General features: G+C 50.8%; 1 protein-coding gene across 4 annotated transcripts in view; it reads right to left on the bottom strand.

Annotated features, from left to right (window-relative positions):
* Window positions 1-24277, bottom strand: part of Cdh23 (cadherin related 23) — a 326387-nt gene that overhangs the window by 263896 nt on the left and 38214 nt on the right. For all 4 annotated transcript variants that reach the window (XM_041655414.1, XM_041655412.1, XM_041655411.1 and 1 more), the window contains exons 3-5: window positions 4520-4662; window positions 4181-4228; window positions 3961-4053 (exon numbers count right to left, since the gene is read on the bottom strand). In XM_041655414.1, coding sequence (XP_041511348.1) covers window positions 3961-4053; window positions 4181-4228; window positions 4520-4662 — 284 coding nt within the window. The remainder of the gene's footprint in view (window positions 1-3960; window positions 4054-4180; window positions 4229-4519; window positions 4663-24277) is intronic.

Genomic DNA, 24277 nt, shown 5'->3' with positions numbered 1-24277 from the left:
CAGGCGGGCAGACTAAATGCACTGAAGCATTCCTCGGGTGGACAGGAGGATTCAGCCAAGTGAGGTAGAAGGTGAGTTGTGACCAGATGGATAAAAGCCAGAGCTGCCCAGCTGAGGAAGCTCCACTTGTGCGAACATCAAGGACACCGTGTCCCTGAGACTCCAGGGAACCCTCGACTGTCCCAGAAGCCACCAACCCTTCCAGACTTCTAATCTCACCGCTACCCTCCTGCCCAAATACCCCAGCATCAGGGTCACCTCCCCAGGCACCCTGCAGGACTGAGAACTGACCTCCAGAGAGGAACAAGCTAGGCAGTGTTGAAGGTCAGCAAGGCAAGCCAGGCCCCCTCGCCGAGGTAGTGGAGCAGTACCGCTGGGCACAGACACAGGCAAACACGTTTGAGCAAATTGGCAGGCCATAAAAGTCTATTACAGCAAATCAAACAGCAGTCAGCGTGACAGCCATTAGGCTGAAATGAATACACGGGGGCTTAATGAGGTCTGTCGAGGCTGGCTTGGTGAATTAAGTTGCCAATTCTAGCCGGATTTCCCCTTTCTTTACGGACTTGAAAGCATCCGCGCTCCCTCGTTAGAGCTTCGACAAGTGAATTGCGGGGCCTTTTGCCCTGATAAAATGGATAATTACACAGAGAGCCGCTTAGCAAGGGGAGGAGGGTGGGCAGAAAGGAAGACAGCACAAACACAAACACACACCTGTCTGCTTTCTCCTGGCAGAGAGGCTGGGCCTTTAGGGGCACCAGGCACAGACTGCACAGACTGGGGTATGAGCCTTGGCTTAGGTGTCTCCCACTCCACTACTGCTGACCTCAGGGGCTGAGGTCCCCATAGGCATCATGGACTGCTGAAGGTTTTCATACCAGGAAACTGCTCTCTGCATCTTTCAGAAACCCTCGCGGTCACCCTGTCAAGTTCTCCAAACCTAGCAGGGCTCACTGTCACCATCCTGCAGATTTCTGGCCTCCCCTGTGTGGTGGCACAGGCCTGTAATGTGTTTGAGGCCAGCCTAGGCAAGACCTTCACAAGACCATATCCAAAAGAACATTTTAAAAGGATGGACAGAGCTCAGCAATGGCTCACTGTCTTGCCTAAGTGTGGCTAGGCCCAGGGACCCATATATATACAAAATCAGATCCCTAAACCAGCTCTCCTTGATCTACTGAGGCAGAATCACAGGATGGGGAGAAATCTCTGAATAGTCACCCAGGATACTCTGCTGGGGCACTTGAGGACCCCCTGGTCCATCACAGTTCTAAACCACGGTGCTGGGTGTCTGGAGGTGCATGGCTCTCCTGCATCTCCTTGCAAGCCTACATGCACGGGAGCTCAGTACATCCTTAGGAAGGCAGGGGAGTGACAGTGTATCAGCATCACAGCCAGGCTATTCTGGCCCCACAGACCATCTAGTTAATCATTAGAGCCTAGGTTTAGGGACATTGCCGTTAGGAAGGTAAGGGATTTTGACTTAAATGCTCATAGAGGACTTGAGTAGATAGATGGAGGCAGTCTAGGAATTTTTCTACCATCCCTTAAGCACAAGGGACTCCTGGGAAGTAAAGAGCATCACCTGCTAGGCTCTACCCTTAGATTCTTAATAAGAAAAGTACTGGTCAATCCCCTAGTTGGGCAGCTGTATCCCCCTCCCCACTCCACACACACTAAGCCAGTACATAGGCTATGGTACATATAAAGTCAGTTTATATGACAAGGACCAGAGATTAGGTCCCCTCTCTTCACTGTCCTTCCTCCTACTGCTGTCAGGTCTACTGAAAGCCACCTCCTCCAGGAAGCCCTGGGAAGTCCCAGACACTCTGGAATTTGCCAGGTGCTCATTCCCACCAAGGTCTGTGGTTTGCCTGCTCCTCTCTTCACCCCATCACCCTGGTCTTCAGTCTCACCCTGCTCCCATTCAAGGGCCTCTGCCATTGGACTTGCCTCTCCAACGAACCATGGTACATCCAGGATACCTTTAATGCAAGCAGAGAACTATGGTCTCCATTCCAGGCCAGGGGCCAGCGCCTGTGCTGGTTCCCCAGCTGGGGTTGGGCCAAGTAGCTCAGTTCCAGCTCAGGTGACCACACCAGGCCCAGGGATGGGCCGTGCCAAGATGACTGGGCCTCCATCTAGCTGATACCATATGCCCTGGACACACTGAGCAGCCCCAAAGCCAGCATCAAGTAACAGGCCACAGAGTGACCATAGGTGTCTACCCACAAGCAAATGAATTGGAAAGGCCTTCCTCCAGCACTGTGGGCTCTCTGCAGGTATCTACCTCACCTCTTCATTCTTAGGTGACAGGGAAGACTAGGCCCAGAGGGGTTAAAGACAGTGCATGGGCAGGGGTGTGTCTTGGGACCATTTGCCATGAGTCCCAACACTCTGTTTCTGCAGCTTCTCAGGCCTGAGAATGAGACCCACACAGAACCATGCATACTGGACAATCTTTGCTAATTAAATGAACAACAGTGGAAGCCAAGAGGCTTGGAGGACCCCAGGGGTGCGGGTTCCAGCAGGGGGTATTCTACAGGTTGCATTTCTGCAGGAGGCAAGAGGAAAGAGCTGGCCTCCAGACCAAGGGCTGGGAAGGAGGGACAGGACTGCTTGTCCTCTTATCACTGCTGTTGCCTCCCATTCCCTCTCCAGGGAGGACAGAGGACAGCCGGGCCTGCCAGGATGGCAGCTGAGCAATGGGCACAAGGCTCATTAACTCCGAGCCATGCCCTTGGCTTCCGAGTCCAGGCTTAGAGCGCAGGCTGGCACGCAGAGACCCTTAATTGAATTAGGGGCACTTCCAAGTGAGCGAGAGCCAGAAGCCAAGCCGCTGTTCTCAGGCACGTCAGGGTACTGTGCCCCCCTGCTGATGAATGTGGACCCTCTCTCCTGCCATCCTGTCCCGGGCACCACTGGATAGTCCCGGTTTTACAGCTGCCCTCCTACCCTCCAACTGGCACAAGTGTTAGGACCCTTGGCTCACCATTGAGTGCTGAGGGCCAGGACCTCTGGTTTGTAAGAGAAGATCCCTTCGCCCTTCGGGAGTCTTAGGTGCCTCAGAAGTTAGGGTCAAAGTTACAGCTGTGACATTGGGCAAGTCCCTCTCCCACTTAAGCCTAGGGAATATTCTTGCCTCTTTTTGTTTCCCAGTGACCGATGGCACGAAGGAGTTAGGATTCCAGTGTCTGGTGCCAGCCTGCCTTTCCAGAGGACTATGTCTCCCGTCATTTTCACCCCAGCTGGGCCCCAGATAGAGCCCTGAGGGCAGGCTTGGGGGACACCCAGTCAGAAGCTCTCTACCAGTCTCAGTCAGGGGCTTCTCCCAGCTAATGGCCAGCCACCGTGGTGAGGGACAGCAAGAGAAGAGAGCCCTGGTGCCGTTGGGAGCCAGCTTATTAACGAACCGTTTGTAACGCAATAATTTGTACTTCTCAATTACCAGCGATGGCTTGATTTTACACGCATGCACTCATGCAAACACAGTCAGAGTACACAGAACAGAAGCTCCCGGGAACTGCGGGCCAGACCACACAGCTAGGGACATGCAAATTCCCCAGTCCCGCAGGGACCGGATTCTGGCCAAAGCAAGTAGTGCTGGGGTAAGGCCTGCCTGTATGCCTTGTCCAAGGCCCACAGCAGGCTGCAGATGGAAGGTAGAAGGCATTAATACTTTCTTCTCCCAGTTCCTGTTCCATTACCAACTCCAGATGGGGGTGAGATCTGCCAGGGCAGGCCTGGGGCTCTCTCTACTCGCTGGCCTAGTCATCCTTTCAGCCACAGGATGGGTAGCTCTCATTGGTCCCAAGTGGAATCCGGGCTAGAGTGTGAGCCAGGGGCAAGGCATCTACTTGTACTCAGATCACTATACTATTGCCCAGTTGGACTGGAGAACAGCTGTGGTCCCAGGAACCATCATCCCAGTATCCCACACGTGACCTAGAAGGTCCTTACCTCAGGGATGCGCACACTGTAGGGCTGGTTGTGAAACGTGGGGGCATTGTCATTCACATCTCCAACTTGGATATTCACCTTCCGTGTGATCACCTGGGGAGAGATGTGCTGGGCTCAACACTGTCCCTCCCCTCAGGCCTCTTCCTACCCACGCAGCCCAGGGACCCACTAAGTCCAGGATCAGCCCTCATAGGGCTATAGGGTCTCGAGGGACACTCACCCCTTGGTGATCACTCACGGAGAACTCCACTGTGAACTCAGACTTAGTCTAAAAGAAGAGGGGGAAGGAGAGGAGAGAACAGGGTTAGAGATGACCTCATGGTCACTTTCCTCTTGCTCATCCAATGCTTCTCCTGGCTCTAAGAACCCCCATCCAACCCACTCCAACCAGGTCCAAGACAGCCCTGGAAGAGAGCTACCGCTAAGACAAATGGTCCCAGCAGAGGTAGGATCGGCCCTTGGAAGAAGACCCCGCCCCAAAGATGCTGTGCCACCTTCTTCCACTGTCTGCCCCTGCTCCTCCAGGAAAGGGCCGAGACTATGGAGTCATGTGCCATACCTCTCTGTCCAGAGGTTGCCGGAGCCACACCACACCAGTGTCAGGTTCCACAGCAAAGAAGCGAGAGGCCTCCTCCCCAGACACACCAAACACCAACGGGTCATTGTCCATGTCTCGGGCCAGCAACTGGGTTACAGAAGAACCTGAAGTGGTTGAACAAGAGAGGGGAGGACAGTACAGAGGTCAGGCTCGTTTCTTCCCATCTTGCTCAGATGACAGGGCAGCCTTCAGGGCACGGCCATCCCATAAGCTTCCAAGTCTTCCAGAGGCCAACAGTCATCCCCAAACCACCTGAGCATCACTGGACTGCAACCCAGGCTCTCCACTTCTGTCCTGGCCCACCTGGCCCAGGGTGCACACAGTTGTAACTCAGGGTGTGAAATGGACAGCTGTGACCTTTTTACAACGGTAACACCGAGACCTCTCCCGGGTGGGCTCAGATATGAGCAGACCTCTGATATTTCAATTCTTATGTCCCAACTTGTGTACATAACTCAGCCCTAGCCAATCAAAGGGTCCCCTCTCTCCCATCAGGATGATTGGCTAGTATGTGACTCAAACTAGCCAATCAAAGCCAATTCCAGGGTTTGTGCTCTCCTTCCATTGGGTTATTGACTGGGCCAGTTTGGCACCTGCGAGAGAAGCCCACCTGATGGCAAGGCTGCCAAGAAAGCTCGCAGAGCCTATAGACATGGTGATGGTCAGTCCCGCAGGGTTCATACTGGCTCAGTCCTCCAGATGTCTCAGCTACAGGCACTGATGACCATACCCTTCTCCGCTTGTTTTATTCCTACTTCTGTTGAGTTGGGTTTCCATCTTCTGCGAATAGAAGCATCTTTTGTTTGTTTTTTGAGACAGGGTTTCTCTAGCTTTGGAGCCTGTCCTGGAACTCACTTTGTAGACCAGGCTGACCTCGAACTCACAGAATTCTGCCTCTGCCTCCTGAGTGCTGGGATTAAAGGCATATATCACTACTGCCCAGCAGAAATATCTTTTCTAATTCAAACTCTTTTCCAAAATGTCTGGTCTTCATCTGTGCATGGAGGCTGAGAAGACATGTCACTTCAAGACTCATTCTGACTGGGTCTGGTTCCTGTCCTCAAGAAGACCAAAAGGTAGGGGTCACCCTCTTCAGGATGTTATGCTCTGGCCAGAGACCACCCCAGGCATCATGTGCCATATAGCCCGACTCAGAAGGTTGGTATCGAATATCTTGTCCTGGGGCTCCCTGGTTTCCTAGTGGCTTTCAAAGAGGATGAACCGTCTGCCCCATGTACCCAGGATGAAGAGGATTCTGGCATAAGTGTGAAGTCCTCAAAGCTCCAGGGTGGCTGGGATAGCTGGTCATCTTAGCCTCAGGAGGCCCTAAGTCCCTAGAAGCTGGGGGTGCAGGGTGGAAACCTCTGAAGGGAAGATCTAGCACCTCAGAGCCTTGGCTTGGGCAACTCCTTTCTTTTAAGGGCTCAGCTGAACCTGCAAAATGGAACAGGCACTATCTGTTCCCCAAATACTGGCATTTGTATTTAACCAAAAGCCTCTAAGAGCAAAGGGAGGGAGGGAGGGAGGGAGGGAGGGAAGGAAGGAAGGAAGGAAGGAAGGAAGGTGTGTGTGTCTGTGACTCAGGAGTTGCTTCAGGAGAAAGAATAGCTCTAAGTCAACAGTGACCACCAATGCTTGCAAACCTGGAACAAAGGGAGGCAAGGAGCTCCATGCACCATACTGTCTGCGTCAGAGCTTTTAAGGCAATAGCCAGTGATGTCATTATTTCCCAGAGCTTCATGGTTAGCAGATGGCAGAGCTACACCCCATAGGCCAACCTAGAGATCCTGTTCTTCCATGTTAAGCAAGAATTCCACAGAAATGTTGTTGACAGGTCCTAACCAGGTTCCCCAAATAGGAAGGGGCTATTGTTTTGTTTTGTTTGGTTTTGTTTTGTTTTGTCCATGCACTTAAATTTACTCATTCAGTCCTCCCATAATTTTGTCTGGTGATCATTATTGTACCCATTTTATAGATGAGGACACTGAGATTCAGGGAAGGAACATAGCCTCTCCCATGTCAAAAGGCAGAGGCAGGCGGCATGTGTGGCGATGGAGGTGAGAGGTTAGAAAGGCATTGAGAGATGAGAGAGGCATGGAGCAAAGTCAGAATAGCTTGGCGTCAGCTTTCCCATCTTACAGAGGAAGAAGCCAGAAGCAGCAAGCAAACACCCAGTTAGTGAGTGTTAGGAAGCATGTGACCCCATCTCTGAAAGCCTACATGCCAAGCTCGATGCCTTTTTTTCCTAAGTCAGAAGGGTGGAGTGTGTGAAAGTCACCGGTAAGTCAATCTCAACTTCCCAAAGACCTGATATCCAAACGACGAGGGTCAATTGGGAGCTGAGTGGACCATATAATGCATTCTAAAAACATATATATACTCTAACACTGTGCAGGCATTTCCATCCAAGACTCCTGGTTTCCATAAATATACACACATCATATCTATATATCTCTCTATACGATGTAGGTGGTAGATAGATACATAGATATAGATAGATAGATACGTACATACATATGTCACCTCTCTGTTGTCAGATTTGAGAAACAAAGAGCTGCTTTTCAGGCCTTGAGCCAATCTCCCACAGGAGACAAGAGCCCCCCCCCCTGCCATGTGCCCTGGCCCTCCACAGTATAAACAGGTATAGCCTGTAGTCCTCAGAAAACAGGCCTCACCTGCCAGCCCCATCCTGACGTAGGTGGAAGTCTCAGTGAGGATACAATCTGGCTGGCCAAGGGGATTTTGGGAATACCACATCAGCCCTGCAGCCAAGGTCGTGTGACTGAATCTGATATCCCAATGGCTTTCCCAGGCCTGACACTCGGGTCCTCCCAGGGAGGGGGGCGCTGGGCAAGATAGGGATGGGACCATCAGCTGCTGTCACCCACCCTGTAATTTCCTGGACTTTTATCCATTTTCTCCTCAATTATGTGCTGCTCAAAATGGTCTTTTGTGGCTTCCTTCATGGGCTCTTTCCAGCTCACGCCTTCTTGGTGTCCCAGGTAATTGCTAGTGGCCTTTTCTAAGTGTACTAATTAAAGGTGCTGATTTAATATTATATTTAAGACAAGACACCCCGCAGTTTTCCAGCTGGGCACCTCCTCCCCCACCCAGTGTTCTGGGCTGCTCTACACAAGTGGCCAGAGCTGGCTCCTCTGAAAAGCAAGTCAGCCGCCCCACCAGCAATCTCTGGCCAGACCGTCCCTCCAGAAATCAGGTCTGTCTGTGGGACTCAGCTCCAGCCCAGGGCCCCGGGATCACCCCTTGTAGTATAACCATCCCTGGCTGTGAGACCCTGTGGTGCACAGGTCCCGCAGGGATGGTCCCCACCTTAAAACGGTAGCATCTCGGATGCAGAATGCTTGGTGATTTAAAGCAAAAGTTATCTGGTGGGCTCAGGATGCAGACCAGCTGACAGAGCACTTGCTTGTCTATATGCACCAAGCCTGGGGTCCATCCCTGGCACAGCACAAACCAAGTGCGGTGGTGCAGGCCTGTAGCCCTGCATCTGGGAGGTGGAGAGAGGAAGATTGGGAGGTCAAGGTCATCCTTGGCTACAAGGCAGATCTGTGCTACATGAAACCCTAACCAACTCACAAAATTCAGCATCTTCACAATTCTAAGTGTGCAGTCTGGTACCTTCTGGGGCATCCGCATCTTCCAGCATCCGTGAAAGACACTGTACCTTCACAAAGCCACCTTGTCATCTCTGGCTTCTGCACATCCACTTTCATCTCCAGGACTTGCCTGCCCTGGTGATGTGGGAGTGTCATATATCAATCTGTTGATTTCATTAGTTAAGTAATAAACAAACTGCTTGGGCTCATAGCTTAGAACATAGGTGGGTGGAGTAAACAGAACAGAATGCTGGGAGGAAGAGGAAGTGAGCTCAGACTCGACAGCTCTCCTCTCGGGGGCAGACGCCTCAGACAGAGACATCATGCTCCCATCTCCAGGGCGGACGCGAGAGCTCTGCTCTCTGAGGCACACGCGATGAAGCTCCGACCCAGGATGGACGTAGGCTAGAATCTCCCTGGTAAGCCACCTCATGGGCTACACTAGAAATGGGCTAGTCCAGGTGCGAGAATTAGCCTGGAAGAGGCTAGATAGAAATGGGCCAAGCAATGTTTAAATGAATACAGTTTGTGTGTTGTTATTTCGGGCATAAGCTAGCAGGCGGCTGGGGTGTTGGGGACGCAGCCCCGCCGCTCTTATTACAACACCCTGGACGCTCATGTCAACAGAACCACAGTCTATGGCCCTGTGTGTGACTCTGGTTTTGCATCACCTGTAAGGCTGGTCCAGGCCGGTACCTGTGCCAGAGTTCTGCTCCTTTGGATGACTGGCTATCTTCTCATGTGGCTCTCACACATCCCATTCATATGCTCTGCAGTCCACAGAGCTTCCGGTTATTTCCCACTTAGGGTTGTGAATACTGCAGCTATGGATACCTATATATTAGATACTTTTCGGGTTCTCGTTTTAGATTTGTTTTTCGCGTGTTTAGGAGTAGGTTTGCTGGGCCGTAGAGACATTCTATGTTTAACGTATTGAGGAATCACCAAGTGGTTCTGTACAGTGTCTGTACCTTTCTTTTTCCACCCGCAGTGGATGAAGCTGGAGTTCTTGTTTGTGGTACAGTGTCCAGGGATTCACCAGTGTGGGGGGTTCTGATGATGGTGTGAAAGGGGCTGGGGACATGTCCAAAATAGCTACAGCGGTGTTGTGTCTCCCTCAGTGCCACACATGCACACACACACACACACACACACACACCCCAACACACCAGCCTAGCCTCCAGTGGTCACACACCATGATTTTTGCCAGGGTCAGCCCATGCTGTTCATAGGCCAGAAGGACCAGAAGACCCCTGGTCTTGGGACTCAGTGACTGGCTATAGGAAATGATGGATAAAGAGAAGAGGTGGTAGGGCTGGAGAGATGGCTTAGAGGTTAAGAGCACTGGCTGCTCTTCCAGAGATCATGAGTTAAATTCCCAGCAACCACATGGTGGCTCACAACCATCTGTAATGAGATCTGGTGCCCTCTTCTGTCAGGCAGGCATACATACAGGCAGAATGCTGTATGCATATTAAATAAATTAAACTTTCAAAAAAGGATGGGAGGTGGTGGACATGCATCCCGGTTCTGTTGGCCCCAGTTCTCCTGGCTCTCAGAGGCACAGCTCAGAGGCATGTGTTCGATACTGACTTCTGGAGTTCCCCAAGAAGACAGTCTCCAGCCACCTCCAGTGATAGCAAGGTCCAATCTGTGGTTTGAATGTGTCCTCTAAAACTAGTATGTTAGCAGCTATCTCTAATTCATAATTGCTGGTATTTGGGGATAACGTCTTCGGGAAGCCATCAGAACCAGATAACTCAGGTCCTTGTAAAGGCATTAATGACTTCACAAGGATGAGACCCCTGAACTAGCTCTCTGTGTCTCTCTCACCGCACAATCCCCCACTGTGTTAGGAAGCAGAGTGAAGACCCTCACCGTATGTGGGCACCAAGCTCCTGAACTTCTAGCCTTCAGAAGAGCAAGCTAACTGCCCTGCCCTTTTTTATAAGCTAGCCAGTCTCTGGTAATCTATTACAGCAGCAGAAATTCCATCATCCCTTCCTCAGATTCTCACCCCTTTCCTAGGGCTCCTGGGAACTCCTCCCTAGCCAACCACTTGCCTTTAAGTACTCATCACAAGATCTGTTTCTGAAAACAACAACAACAACCTCAAAGACTGTGTGTCTGAGCTTGCTCCTGCCAGACCCTGCTGGCCCAGCTGGCTAGTGGGGTGCTAAAGTCACAAACCCCTAGACAGTGCCTCCACCCTCTCCTCTTTAGGAGACTGATATGCAGTCAGGTGTAGAAGTCCCCGTGTGGTTTATTGCAGGCCCATATTCAAATATTTAACAATGGGTGCAGTACAGGGATCTACCAATCAGAGCATACGCTGGCTATAAACAACGGAGCTCTGAGTGCTGCCGGTAAGTCAGCCTGGTTTATGGCTCCCGCTTTAGATGCAGAGGGGGACCGCTCCAGGCCTGGCATGATTTAATGGCTCAGACTCAGGCCTCCTGGCTCAATCAGTACAGCCAGAGGAGTCTCTGCCTTTGGCCTCCCATCCTACCGAGCCAGCCATCTCCACCCTGTGCTGAGCCAGGCTGGGGTTCTGCCTAACCTCAGGGTGGAAGGGCTTTAAAGACTGAGTCCTCATGGCAAACCCACATCCATGGCAGTTGTCATGGTCAAGAGGTGGAACAGCCCAAGGAGCCATGGATGGATGGATAAGCAAAACAGGGCCTAGGCAGCCAATGGATCATCGGGTTCTGAGAAGGAAGGAGATGCTGATGTTTGCTCCAGCATGGATGAACCTTGAGATGTTGTGCTAAACGAAATAAGCTAGTCACACAATGACAAATAATACACAATCCTAGTTCTCCCAAGCACATCACGAAACAGAATGTCGATGTTCAGACGCTGGGAAGGACAGAGCCGGGGGTTGGGAGGGGGCTCACTGTTTTACAGGCACAGAAGTGCAAGCTTCAAGACAAGGGCTGCTTACACAGTCTACCAAACCACAGTCTTCACAATGACGAGGCGATAAATTCTACGCTGTGCATACTTTAAATTTACATTTTTCTCCTTCTATTTTCATGGGTGTGTTTACGCATGTCTGTGTGAAGATGCATGTGAACACGGGTGCACATGTATGCCATGTATGTTGGAAGCCTATGGTTGGTATCAGGAATCATTCCCCATCCCTCTTCCACCTTATTCACTGTGATGGAGTCTGTCAATCAAACCCTCGGTTCTCAGATGTGGCTAGTCTCACTTTACTGGGGAATGCAGTCTCTGCCTTCTAAGGCTACAATTGCAAGAAGACCACCATGCCTATCTGGCAAGGGGGCCTGGGGACCCAAACTCAGGCCCTCATGTTTAGGCAGCAAGCCACTGAGCCATCTCCTCAGCTCATAAGATTTTAAAGATAAAGAATCAGATTACCCTGCAGTTCTAGTAGGTCTTCCCCAAGATGACAGATACCAAAGGGCCAGGTTCTCTGTCCCCATTACCTTCGACTGCTCTTGAGTGGGCCAAGATCATGGCAGTGCTCCACCTGGGAGCACCACCATCTGACGTCACCCATGCCCAGACCCAATGATCACCTTTCAGCATCCATTGACCTCGCAGAGATTTCCTCAAGTATATGTCACCCAGTATATCCACCCCAAAGGGTGCCAGGTCTCTCTGTTCTCACAGTTTCCCATCTCTATGTGCTCATTGGCCTTGGTGGCTGACAGTCTCAAGGACACGCCTGTCAGCTCTGGGGGAGCAGCAGTCTGGCTGTCCCATTCCCTAGGCCTGATTAAACAACTGGATTCCCAAGTCACTCAGTAGAATCTTGAACACGTCCCGCCATGTTCAGAAGAGGTGAGGAGAGTGAGAGTCGTCCCCCCTCCCCCGCCTGGACCTTCAAGCCACGATGAGAAGAGAGTGAGGACAGTCAGATCCTAATAACTACACTAACGGGCAGGAGAGTGCAAGGTGAATCACACCCAATAAAGCCCCAATCAGCAATACTTTCCTGGGATGCTGGAACTGACGTCCACACAGCCGAGAGGCTAGCCTCCTACACACTGGCCTTGGATTCTCTCCTACGAGCAGTGCAATCTCTCCTGTCACTCAAGCGTCCTGCCCTGGGACAGTCTACCATGTCTAAGAGGTAGGGATTCCCTGAGCAGGCAGCTAAGGGCTATTGGGAAGTACAGAGCTGGGGACACGTCCTCTACTGTGGCCTCAGCCCCTCAGCAGCCAGTTGCATCTGCCTCCTAGGCAAGGGGCGGACAATCACAGCTTCCCGAGTCCCCGCTGGGTCCCTGCTGATGGCCCAGATGACTGTTATTACTGTTATTGTTGTTATCTGCACAGAAGGGAAGGGCTGGAGATCTCTGCCTGCCTGGTGAGGGGAGAGGAAGAAACTCAAGTCAGTGGCAAGTTGCAAGCCTTTAGGTTTTTATCTGAGGAGAAGGCTGAAATTCATGCACATTCCCAAAGCTGGGGTAGGGGCTGGAGAATGAACATGGGTTACGAATGCCCTCTGCCTTATAGGAGCATGGGCCAGAAGCCATCTGTGATTGTCCCCACAGCATTCAAACTTAAGTTTTCCTGTCATGTTCAATGCTTTCCCAAGCCAGGCACAACCCTCCCCTCTGGCTCCCCTAGCCAATCACATTTCCACTGAACTTCTTGAGCACACTGTGGCCCACATGCCCCACTATATACCTCTGAGATCTCACACCGTCTCTATAAACCCCAAGCTGCCTTCTCTGCCATCAACTTCTCTGGCTCTGTGCTCCCAGATCCATTACTCTCAGCTCCGTGCATCAAGAAATAGGCTATTGCCCTTGGATATAGAGACCAGTGCTCTAGGATAGGTTGGCAAAGCTCCTTCAATCACCCAGAACTTCCCCAGCAGCTAATGTAGCCCAGCGAGCTAGCTAGACCCAATCCTTTCCCATGCAGACATTACTAATCAACCACCACCCATTACAGTCAACTGCAGAATCCTTCACAACACTGGGCTCCATGCAGTCACTCTAATCAATCTTAAAAGACACAGGAAAGCCAATCTCTTGCAATCTGTGACCTGCAGTGACTTTACATCAGCTCTCCACTGTCTCTCACCGTCCAGGGACCAAGGCTCTTAGCTATCTGCTTCTACCAGGCTCAGGACAGTTGGAAAGGACAGAGTCAAGATAGGAGTATAGAGGTCACCTCAGAAATCGATTATGGTGAAAGCAGAGGCCACAGACCCCCTCTTACCTTGCAGATGAAAGAGCAAACTGGGAAGTTAATCTGAACGCTGCTCAGCTGAGCCTGTGTAGCTGCAGTTCCAGGACTATGGGTTATAATGAGGGCCTTCTGAGAATATTTGTAGCCGAAAGAGCTGCTCTAAAGCTCCCACCCACTCACCCTATACAAACACACACATACAAACACACACATACACACACACACACAGAGAGAGAGAGAGAGAGAGAGAGAGAGAGAGAGAGAGGAACCCAGCCAGCTCCCTCACTGGCCTTGGTCTCTGCTAGAGCCACAGCTGCTGCTCCCCATCTCCTGGGTCGGGAAACCCCTCAGAGCCAGCTGGCCTTGTAGCTTGTGGTCTCATTTGTCTCCCTCCAGGATCAGACAGCCTATTAAGTGCCTTCACTTCATCTGTCTCAGCTTCCCCTCCCCTCCCTGCCACAGTCAGTCTCCCCCTCTGCTCACCTCTGGAATTCTGAACCTGGTTTGACCTCAGGGCCCTTTTATTATTATTATTCTAAATCCTATCTCTGCCCTCCTGGGAAGCTGGAGGACCACAGAGACCAGACCTCCCTCCTGCTAAACTGAGGCTGCCCATCTTACCCTCAAAGGCCGGCCCTGCAGTCCCCAGCAGAAATCCTCACCTCCTATAGAGGAACCAGCCCTGTGTCTAGAGCCCTCCGGCCACCTCCACTCCCAGAAGTAGCTCTCCTGAAACTGCCCACACCAGTAAGGAGAGCCGCACTTGCTGCCTATGGGAAGAAGGCATGCTCACACCCGGCTTCGTGCTCAAGAGGCACGCACTTCTAACGCTAGCCCTACATAGAAAGGTCACACCTGCTCCACCAGCAAGAAAACCAAGGTTCAGGGAGGCAAAGTGACCTAGCTTCGGGGGGTGTGAGGGCTTGGACAAAAGGCCCAGTAGATGCTTTGGGAGCAGGGCTGCCTCCAGGATTCCTTGCATTAAGACAGAGCCAGAGTGGGGCTGAATCCATCCGGCATTCGGACGCTCTGCTTCCCACTCAGCCACTGAGCAGTTCCTCCTTCACCAACACCAAGAGAGACCCGGAGGCAGGATCATACCGGTTCTTGGGGAGGACAGAAACGAAGCACGGGGTTGAGAGTTGTCTGTCCACAACAGCCCCAGGGTGGAAGAGGGCCAGGTGGACTGCATCATAGTTTGACAAGGAAAAGGCTTTGATTGAACACCTGACTCCAGTAGGGGCTGTTGACACCTGCCACACATTCCAATTTTTGATGGGCCCGACGAACTCACAAAAGAAACAGGCTGGGTGGCTCAGTGACAAGCCTACTGACACACTGGTCCTCAGGCCCCAATGTACGTTTTGCTACACCACATTATAGTCACAATCAGTTGACATGTCTACCCTATGGCCCCTCTGGTCACATCTCATGCCATGTCAACATGGGTGCTTGACATTGGGAGAGAGACCCCACGGGTGACCCTCCCCTATTTCAGAGGTGCACCACCTGGCTGTCATGCCCAGGGAACAGGGAGACTGGCTTCTCTCTTTATCTTGTCCGGAAGGAGGAGGTAGAGCATAAGAAGACCATGAAGTAAGGAATGCTAGAAGGTTCTGTCCGACCTTCTCAAGTCCTTGCAGTTCCAAGGCCCTCGGGAATGTGTACAGGGAATGGGGGAGCGGGGGATGGAGTCCTTTCTTAAGGCCAGAGAGCCAAGCAGTAGTTACCAGATTTAATAACAATGATAAGAGTGGGCTATTTTTCCCTTTCTCCTGAAACTTTTCAATTCATTGAACTGTTCAATTAACTTTACAAAAGGAAATGTGGAAAAATGACGGCAAATTGAACTTGACATTATCATTAAAATAAACAGAGCACTGCGGGGCCCCGTTAAAGGCTGGCAAAGATAGTCTAAACACGGGTGGCAGGTTCAAGCTGGCTCCTTCCTGCTCAGAGGCCACCCTGCTGATGGCCAGCTAGCAGGAACTCAGGACAGAGTTCCCACTCACAGTCCCCACACCTAGGATCAAGGCTGCGGCCATGGAACCCTCACTGATACCCTTAAGTGTGGTCACCAGAGAGAGTGCTGGGGGCTAGGTAGATTCTGGAGCCCCACCCTCCAAGTACCAGGTCAAACTAAGTCTATGACGAAGACCAGCCTATCAGGCAGCAGTTGGTTCCAGACTCACTGGCATATCAAACCCACCTGGAGTCAAATAACGCCTGTGTATGTCCCACAGCTCTGAGGGTAGAGTCATGGTCAGGGCAAGGACTGGGTGCTAGAAGAATCAGTAGAAGCACTTCCACTGGGAAGTTATGCTGGGAAGGGGGGCACGGCTTTACATGGTGTTTCCATTTGTCCCACAGGGAGGCCAGCCTCCCAACTGTCTCTACACCCTCACTCTTGTGGGTGGGTCTCTAGCCACAGTGAGGCACCCAGACCAATCCAATCCACAGGAATGGCAAAAATGTATAAGTGTACAATATGTGTGTTTTTGTGTGTAATCTGTGCTCCTGATTGTGTCCAAACTTTTCCAAACCACCTGGCTTTAGCATAGCAACTCTTGACCTGATTCCATAGTAACATCACTTGGGGAGTGTTTGCAAGGGGGCAGCCCAGGCCCCACCTGCCAACGGTTTGGTGCATTAACCCCTGTTGGCAGTGAGCCTCGGAGACACTAGCAGTGTGTGTTTAGAGCAGTGGTCTTTGCAGAGCTTCTAGATGCATCTCTAACAAACTCCCAGGCAGAACAAAGGGTGCTGGTCCCGGACCATGACTCTAAGAACCCCTGGACTACCGGTCTCATGGGCCAAAGGCTCAATTGTTTCTTGGAGGCAATTTGGTTCTCAGAAATGTATACCTTACTGCCTGGCTTCCTTGACCTTTGCCCTTTAGCCCCAGCTTCTTGTCACCTCTCCACAGCAGAAGAGACAAGACATGTGCATCCAGGTGCAGGTAAGACACACCTCCCCCGACCCTTCCCCTGATGGGGAACCAGAGGAGGGCCCCCCAGAAATCACCTCATTTCAGAGGAGACTCGTAATTACCCACGATGATCACGGAACCATTCATTCTGCCCTAAAATTAATACATCACGTTGAGAATGATCTCGCACTAATATATCACAAGATTTATGAAACTTGCACTTTTTCTAATGAGATTTATGCAAATGCCGCTCTTGCTGCTGTTTGTGTTTTTAAAAGTTTTGACAGGGAAGAGAAGGTCCAGCGCAGTTGGAGGTGGTCCCGCCCTGACTCAGAGGCTCTGACATGGAGGCGGGGGCTCCATGGCAGTCCATGCTCATCTAAGGCACAGGCAAACCACCCTGAGACATCCCCAGTCCCCTCCCAAGCCCAGCATGCCCTTTATCCACCTATCTCGTGGCCCCCATCCTTATTCGGTTTATTTGTTGCTCAGGTGAGGATATTTACAGATGGGAAGCTGAGTCTCTCCCAATCAGGGGCCTTCAGGGTGCTCAGATGCGACAGACAACTAAAGCCACGAGCATCCCCAGGTGACAGTGGAGCCCATGTAGCAGACCAGGCACCCAGGACACAGGGAGCAAGATGGCGCTCCCTCTTAGGTGTTCCTGTGTGTGCAGAAGTTCGGCATGTCAGAGAGTTGATATGCCTTGGGACCCTCATTCACCTCACCCTAGTCCTGACTTTGCCACTATTTATTAAGCACCTCCTTCATGCCAAGCACTCTGCACAAACCACCTCACCCAGTGCTCACCCCTAGACATGAGAAGGACACATTCCCGCAGTCAGAGAAAGGAAACAGATTTAGCAACTTGTCCAAGATCGCACAGCTAGGAAGAGGTGGAGTCAATACAAACCTAGACCAAGCTGATCCTGAAGACAATGTTCTTATCCAGTCTATGGTGGTGCACACCTTTAATCCTAACACTCTGGAGGCAGAGGCAGGTAGAGCTCTATGAGTTTGAGGGCAGCCTGGTCTACACAGAGAAACCCTGTCTTGAAACAAACAAACAAATAAACTTACCCAGTCGGAGTTCCAATGACTGTGCAGTTATCAAAAACATAGATTAAAGCAGGACAATAAGGCTAAGTGTGGAGAGCAACACATGTCTGAATCCCAGGACCTGGGATTGTGAGCTGACTAACCTGGGCTATATAGTGAGATCCTGCCTTGACAAGACCAGAGGGCGAGGGGCACAACTTGTTATAGAGCAAGCACTGAGCATGTGCAAGGCTCTGGATTTGATTCTTGGCACCATTATAAGCAAACCAATAAACAGATGAATAAAAATGTACGCACGTAGGAAACTATCTTCAAAGGATCTGAATGACTGAAAGTTCTACAACCAAGTACATACATGATATTCCAAGTTCACACAAAGGAGAGGTCTGGTGAGGCCCTTTCTCGGGGACAATGTGTTCACATTTGCATACTGAAATTGGTTCTTAGGTGTTTCCTTCATCACTCCAAGAAGGAACGGAGACAATAGAGGAAGCAGACGTATCTGTGCCCTGATCACACATGAAAGGGAAAAACCAAACGTTCTCTGAAAAGTAAGAGCATACCCATGTCTGTCCCTTCCCTAGGTCCTGTTGGGGACAGTGCATCTCTCGAGGATGCTGCTCAGGGTGATGTGTTCAATGATGTGCCCAGGAAGGGCTGAAGGATGAGTCGCCCCAACATGAGGAGGCAGGTACATATATAATAGATCTTATGAATATTCCATGCAAGTCATTATAATTAAAAAAAGATTTCGTGCTTAAAGGAATGCTTCCTAAAGTGTATTTCACGAATCATTAATTCCCTGGGAGGCTCACGGGTACTCCATGAGAAAAAAAAATGTTCCTTGGTCAGAAAGATGTAGAGAACATTGCATTAGAAAAATAACCTGGGGCCAGCGAGAGAGCTGAAGCAGGCTGGCTGCCAAGCCTCATGACCCGAGTTTGATCCCCAGGATCCACAGAGTGGAAGGAGAGAACCAATTCTCAGAGGCTGTCTCTTGACCTGCACATAAGCACCATGGCATTGTGTGCCCTCCCACCAATAAATAAGCATTTTAAAGGATTTTAATGAAAAAGAATCTAAACAGGATTCTTCCCATTATTACACTAATACTCAATGTTAAGGGGTGCGGAGGAGAAGATGCAGCTTTCCCAAGATCATTTGGACAAAAAATCCTTTCCTATAAGGTCATCTCAAAGGATACAAATGGTTTAAGAAAGATGGCCTGAGAAAACATTGGACCAGAAGCTTCCCTGACTACTGATTTCAGGCATATCTTTCCTGAGAATGAATACATCGGGAGTGTGGCTGAATTAGACAAAGGAGTGGTTGGACAAACTAGTTGAAGGATTGATGGATGGGTGGATGAATGAGTGAATTGACAGATGGATGGGTATAAGAGTTGTTGGATGCACAAATGGACGATAAAATGATAGGTGAATGGATTCATAGATGGGCGGGTGGAGATGGGTGAGTGGGTGGATAGGTAGATGGATAGATGAATGGGATGGATGGATGAGAATGGGTATGTGGATGGGTAGGTGAGTGATGGGTGAATGAGGAGGTGCAGGGATAGAGAGGTGGATGGCTGGGTGAATGGGTGTGTGGATGGGTAGATGGATAGATAGACGTGTGGGTGGATGGATAAGGAGGCAAACAAATGAGCAAAGGAAGAAATGCACCTCTCTTCTCATCTTACGGACCCATCAGAATCTCTGCCATGGAGGGACAGTGAGTAAAGACTCAGCGACCATTCCCAAGATGTCTCCCTACCAGGTGACTACTCCCTGTTTCATGACTTGGGAACCTTGGCCTCTAACTAGGTGGCAGGTGGGGGCAGGCTGGAGTTGCCGTTTTACTCAAGCCAAAACCTGAGGGTCTAGGACTGGATCACACCAAGTCTGTGTTTGAGGCCCCAGCACAGACAGACCCAGCCACCAATCCCAGGTCTCTCCAAGCCTCCAGACCTCCACTCCAAGCAGCACTTCTGGCTGGCATACTCAAGAGAAGACGAGACCACACTCGGGTGTAGTTGGGCCTAGCTTCTACTCCTGGTCTGTCTGTGCAGCCTGCACAAGTCACTGGCCTTGTTCCTGCCTCCTCAGAAGTTGCCACAGAAAATGACAGAGTGACAGACACAATGTTCCAGCATCTAAGAGGGACCTTCTCTTGTGTACGTTTGAATAAATCCATGTATGCATGTATGAAGGGGTGTGCTTGTCTAGGCAGGCACGTGTTGAGGTCAGAGATTGAAACCGGCATGTCTTTTTAAACACTCCCCTGCCTTATTTTTGAGACAGAGTCCAAAGCTTTGGCTAGACTGCCTTGCCAGGAAGCAAGATCTGCCTGCTTCTGCTCCCTAGTGTTGCAATTGTAGACACATGTTACCACGCCCAGTTTGAGTGCTGGGAATCCAAATTTAGGTCTTCATGCTTGCATAGTTAGGACTTTACCCCAGAGGGGCTTCTTGGTCACCACAACAGGCTATAAGGACCGTTTTCCTGCAAAGTTCTTACCCTGTGTCTCCCACCCTGTGACTCCCAGTACCCCAAGGACAGGCACTGTGACCTCTGCTCCCTGCTGCATCTCCAGAGATTTGAGCAATGCTTAGCACAGACCAGTCATGAGGTCAGTGTCCCCCCAACACATCAAAGAATGAACGAACACATAAATTCACTGACGAATTGACAAATAATCACAGGGTGATAGGACCCAGGGGACTGCAGGCTGGAGTTCTGTGATTCTAAAAGCCTTGCCTGATGGAGGAAGGTCATTGGTTAAAAAATAAAGAAACTGCTTGGCTGGCCCTCATAGGTTAAAACATAGGTAGGCAGAGTAAACAGAACAGAATGCTGGGAGAAAGAAGCTGAGTCAGTGAGTCGCCATGATTCTCCCACTCCAGGCAGACGCAGGTTAAGATCATTCCTGGTAAGCCAGCTCGTGGGCTACACAGATTATAAGAAATGGACTAAGCCGGGCGGTGGTGGCGCACGCCTTTAATCCCAGCACTCGGGAGGCAGAGGCAGGCGGATGTCTGTGAGTTCGAGGCCAGCCTGGTCTACGAGAGCTAGTTCCAGGACAGGCTCCAAAACCACAGAGAAACCCTGTCTCGAAAAACCAAAAAAAAAAAAAAAAAAAAAAAAAAGAAATGGACTAGTCCAGGTGCGAGAGTTAGCCGAGAAAAGGCTAGATATAATGGGCTAAGCAGTGTTTAAAAGAATACAGTTTCCGTGTAATTATTTCGGGGTATAATCTAGAGCTAGCCATGTGGGCAGCCGGGTGCTGGGGACGCAGCCCCGCCGCTCCTATTTCAAGACTTGCCAAACTTCCATCTATGCCCAGCCCCTCTAGGACACAGGAATAGCCTCAAGGGGCACCGGGAGGGCTAAGGGGAGAAAGCAAGAACAGCTTTCCTAGCACCCGAGCTACCTGGTGCCTTGCTCACTGACCGTTCCCTGAATGATATATGCTTTGTTTTTTAGGCTGACGACAATTTCTGGAACCCTTTTCCACTGGGGTTCATCTCTGTCCTTCCAGCACTACGTAGATCTGGGAACTCCAAGGCCCCACGCCATGGAAACCGTGGGTATGGTTGGGCAGGATACTGAGACAGGGAAGTGAAGGACTGAAGTCACAGAACACAGAACCACCTAGACGTGGCCCTTTACCTTGGCACCCATACACATCACCATGGGGTTCAGAGCCCTCATTCTCTCCCCCATGGAACCTCAGTGCTCTGAAACCATAGTTCCGCTATACGGTTAGTTTTAACCATGGGGCTCTGGGCTCAAAGTGGTCCCACTCTTGGAATGTCTCCCTCTTCATTCCTCTCCTGAAGCCTGTGGATGCTTCAAAAGGCTGCCACAAAGCTCTCTGTTCTTCACTGCAGGCAGCATAGAGCATCAGTGGTCACAGTGACATCGCCCCCACCCCCATAAGAGTAGGTTCTTGGGAAAACAATCTTCCTCTACCTGTTCAGTGTATGCAGGAAGCACTTGCTACTTGGACACCCTCCTGCCATGTGACATCCTTGAACACTAATCCCATGTGACACTCTTGGACACTGCTCCTTTCATGTGATACCCTCTTCCATACATGATGCAGAGAAGACCCTGCTAGAGGTGGATGCTCCATCTTGAACTCCCTATCCTCCTGAACGGAGAGAAATAAACTTCTGTGCCTTAAAAATGACCCAGTTTCAGGCATTCTATCATAGCAACACAAGCCATACTGAGATTGGGGGGGGGGGAGTCACCAGTCACCCTGCTTCTTGGTCCTTCATTTTCCTGCTCAGGAAATGGTAGGCATGCTGCTGTAAGAATCATGCACAAAGCACTTGAAGAGCACCTAATGCAGAACACACAGGTCTGCATTCAACAAGTAATATCGTTCTCAAAGTGAACCACACAGACGCCACTGCAGCTTTTCCGAATACGGGCTCTTCCTAACGAGCCCACATCATGTAACCTTGGCTCCCCGCATGCGGTCGATCGGATAGCGTTGGAAGTCACTTGGCCTCTCTGGGCCTCTGTGATATGATGAACTTCCATTTAGCAGCTCATCCACCCGTCACTCTCTCCCTTCTTGATCGTCCATTCATCAATTAACGGGAATGAAGCATCTGTCGTGTGGCTTCAGTGCGTGTGTCAGACAGAAAAAGCAGACAGGGAGACGCAGCGAAGGTACTAGATAGCAGAGGCTGGAGAGATGGCTCAGGGTTTAAGAGCATTTGCTGCTTTGGCAAGCTCAGTTTCCAGCACCCTCATGGTGGTTCACAACCAAATGTAACTCCAGTTCCAGGAGTTGCCCCCTTCTGGACATCTTGAGCACTGCATGCATATGGTTCATAGACATACACACAGGCAAAACTCTCGTATGCATAAGATAAAAATAAATACTCTTTTAAAGTCCCGGATGGGACTTTAATGAGACTAAATGAGAGCATAAAATGACTCCTTGCTCTAAAAGGGGCCACCATTTAAATAGTCATTGAGTTCTGGTCTGGCTCAAAACCACCAAGTAAGATATTTCATAGAGATAAATGAATTGATAAGAAAAATGAGGAAGGTTGCATTAGTTATATCCCTTGCCCTGTTACCAAATACTTGACAAGAACCCACTTAAGGGAGGGGTTGTTAAAAGGGACACAGTTCATCACAGGGTGAAGGCACGGAGGCAAGAGCATAGGCAGCTGGTCACATTGTGTCCACAATTCGGAAACAGAGCATGTGCAGAAAGTCTGGTCAGGCTACAGAGCTTCACGCAAGGCCTGCCCTCTGTGACCAGCCACAGTCCCTCTCCTGATCCAAAGCAGTGCCACCAGCTGGGGGATGGGTGTTCACACATTCACACCTATAAAGGACGGTTCATATTTAAGCAAACACTCAGGCCAAAGACTAAGGGAGAGAAGACGCGCAGAGAGGACAGGCCATGTACTGAACTGATCGGCCTGTGTGATCTATGTCACTAAGCCTCTAGGCTGGTGCACAAGGGATGAGAAAGAGCATTCAGAAGCAAAGAAAAAGAACGCAGGCTATTTTCACAGGAAGGAGGGAAGAGAGGCCGAGCTGAGGCTGACATGGCTCTCTGTAGCTCCCACCAGGGCCAGCCAGGCATGGACAGCTGGATAACTGAGGTGGCAGAGCCCACCTTCAGCATGTCTGCCATCTGGAGGCACAGCCGAACTCAGAGAGCAATGAAGACCGTGCTATTGTGAAGCCATGCTGAACCCCAGGACCCACACGGCTGCTGCCACTCTGGGAACGAGAACAGCCATGGTTACCTGCAAGAGATCCTCAAAAGACCAGGCCCACTAACATCCTCAAGGCCGGTGTGCATGAGGCCCCTCCCCTCCCCAAGGATGTACAAGAGATTTAAAATCGCTTGCAGGAGGGAGGGTATTTTTCAGTGGAGGAGCTGCCAGTAAGTTTCCCCGTGCTCAGTGAACAGCCGTGTACCCACATTCCTGAGAGTAACCCCAGGAATGTCACCAGTTCACCAAGCAAGACCTGGGTAGAACCACTTCCTTGGTGGGCTACTAGCCTCCACCTGGATGCTTCCTTACGTCTTACCACCTAAGTGCTGCGTGTAGTTCCATGTGTGTCTTTCTGGAGATGCGTTTATGTTATGCATAGATAAGGGAACATGAAAATGTGTGCACCTGCATGCATGCAGTTGTGTGCATATTCCTATACACTGTGTTTCTATGAGCAGCATGGTGGTCTAGCGTCCTCCACTGGACTATCTCTGACTACAGGTTTTAGAGATGCGAGAGAGACAAGGCACATGAACGTGGCCTGGGAGGATCTGTTGTAATTAAAGAGAGAGGACCATCCTAGGCAGGGGGACAGGTGCTCTAGGTCCATCTTGAGGAGATGAGTGAGGGCTAGTTCTGCTAACAGGGAGGGTACACAACACAACTGTCACCCAAGTTCACCTCTCCTTGCCAGCGACAGTCTGTACCGAATGAGTGGTTGGAAGGGCAGAGGACCTGACCCCCTGTCTTGACTTCCCCCACCCCAGAACTCCCCCAGAGAATCAGTGGACTCCTTTGTTGTGGCTGTCTCGTGGCTCCATTCCTGCACCCCTTGCTCTGGTACACCCCACACCTCTTCTTGGTCCTCATCCCAGAGCATCTTTCTGGACAGCCTGGTCTAAGATGTGGTCCAAGGGTCCTGGCTGGAGAGGACATGACAGGTTACTGTCCACCTGTATTCCTTATCGCTATGGGATGGAGCCTGTGTCCTGAGCTTATTTCCGGGTACAAATGAAGGCTATGGCACCTGCAGCGCCCTGCTGAGGGCTGGCACGAACAGCCTGAGGAAACCTTTAGAATTGGGGAAATCACTGGACAGCACGCTGCCCGCCAGTACCCCAGCCTCTGACCTTCAGCTTCACACAGACTTCTGCTTGGTGCTCCCCTGACCAGTGCTGTGGAAACAC

The sequence above is a fragment of the Microtus oregoni genome, unplaced genomic scaffold, assembly GCF_018167655.1.
Source record: "Microtus oregoni isolate MIOR12 unplaced genomic scaffold, Mior012 000007F_ref0000211, whole genome shotgun sequence".
Taxonomy (NCBI): domain Eukaryota; kingdom Metazoa; phylum Chordata; class Mammalia; order Rodentia; family Cricetidae; genus Microtus; species Microtus oregoni.
The sequence above is the reverse complement of the archived record's forward strand: the minus strand, read 5'-3'. Positions and strand labels throughout refer to the sequence as shown.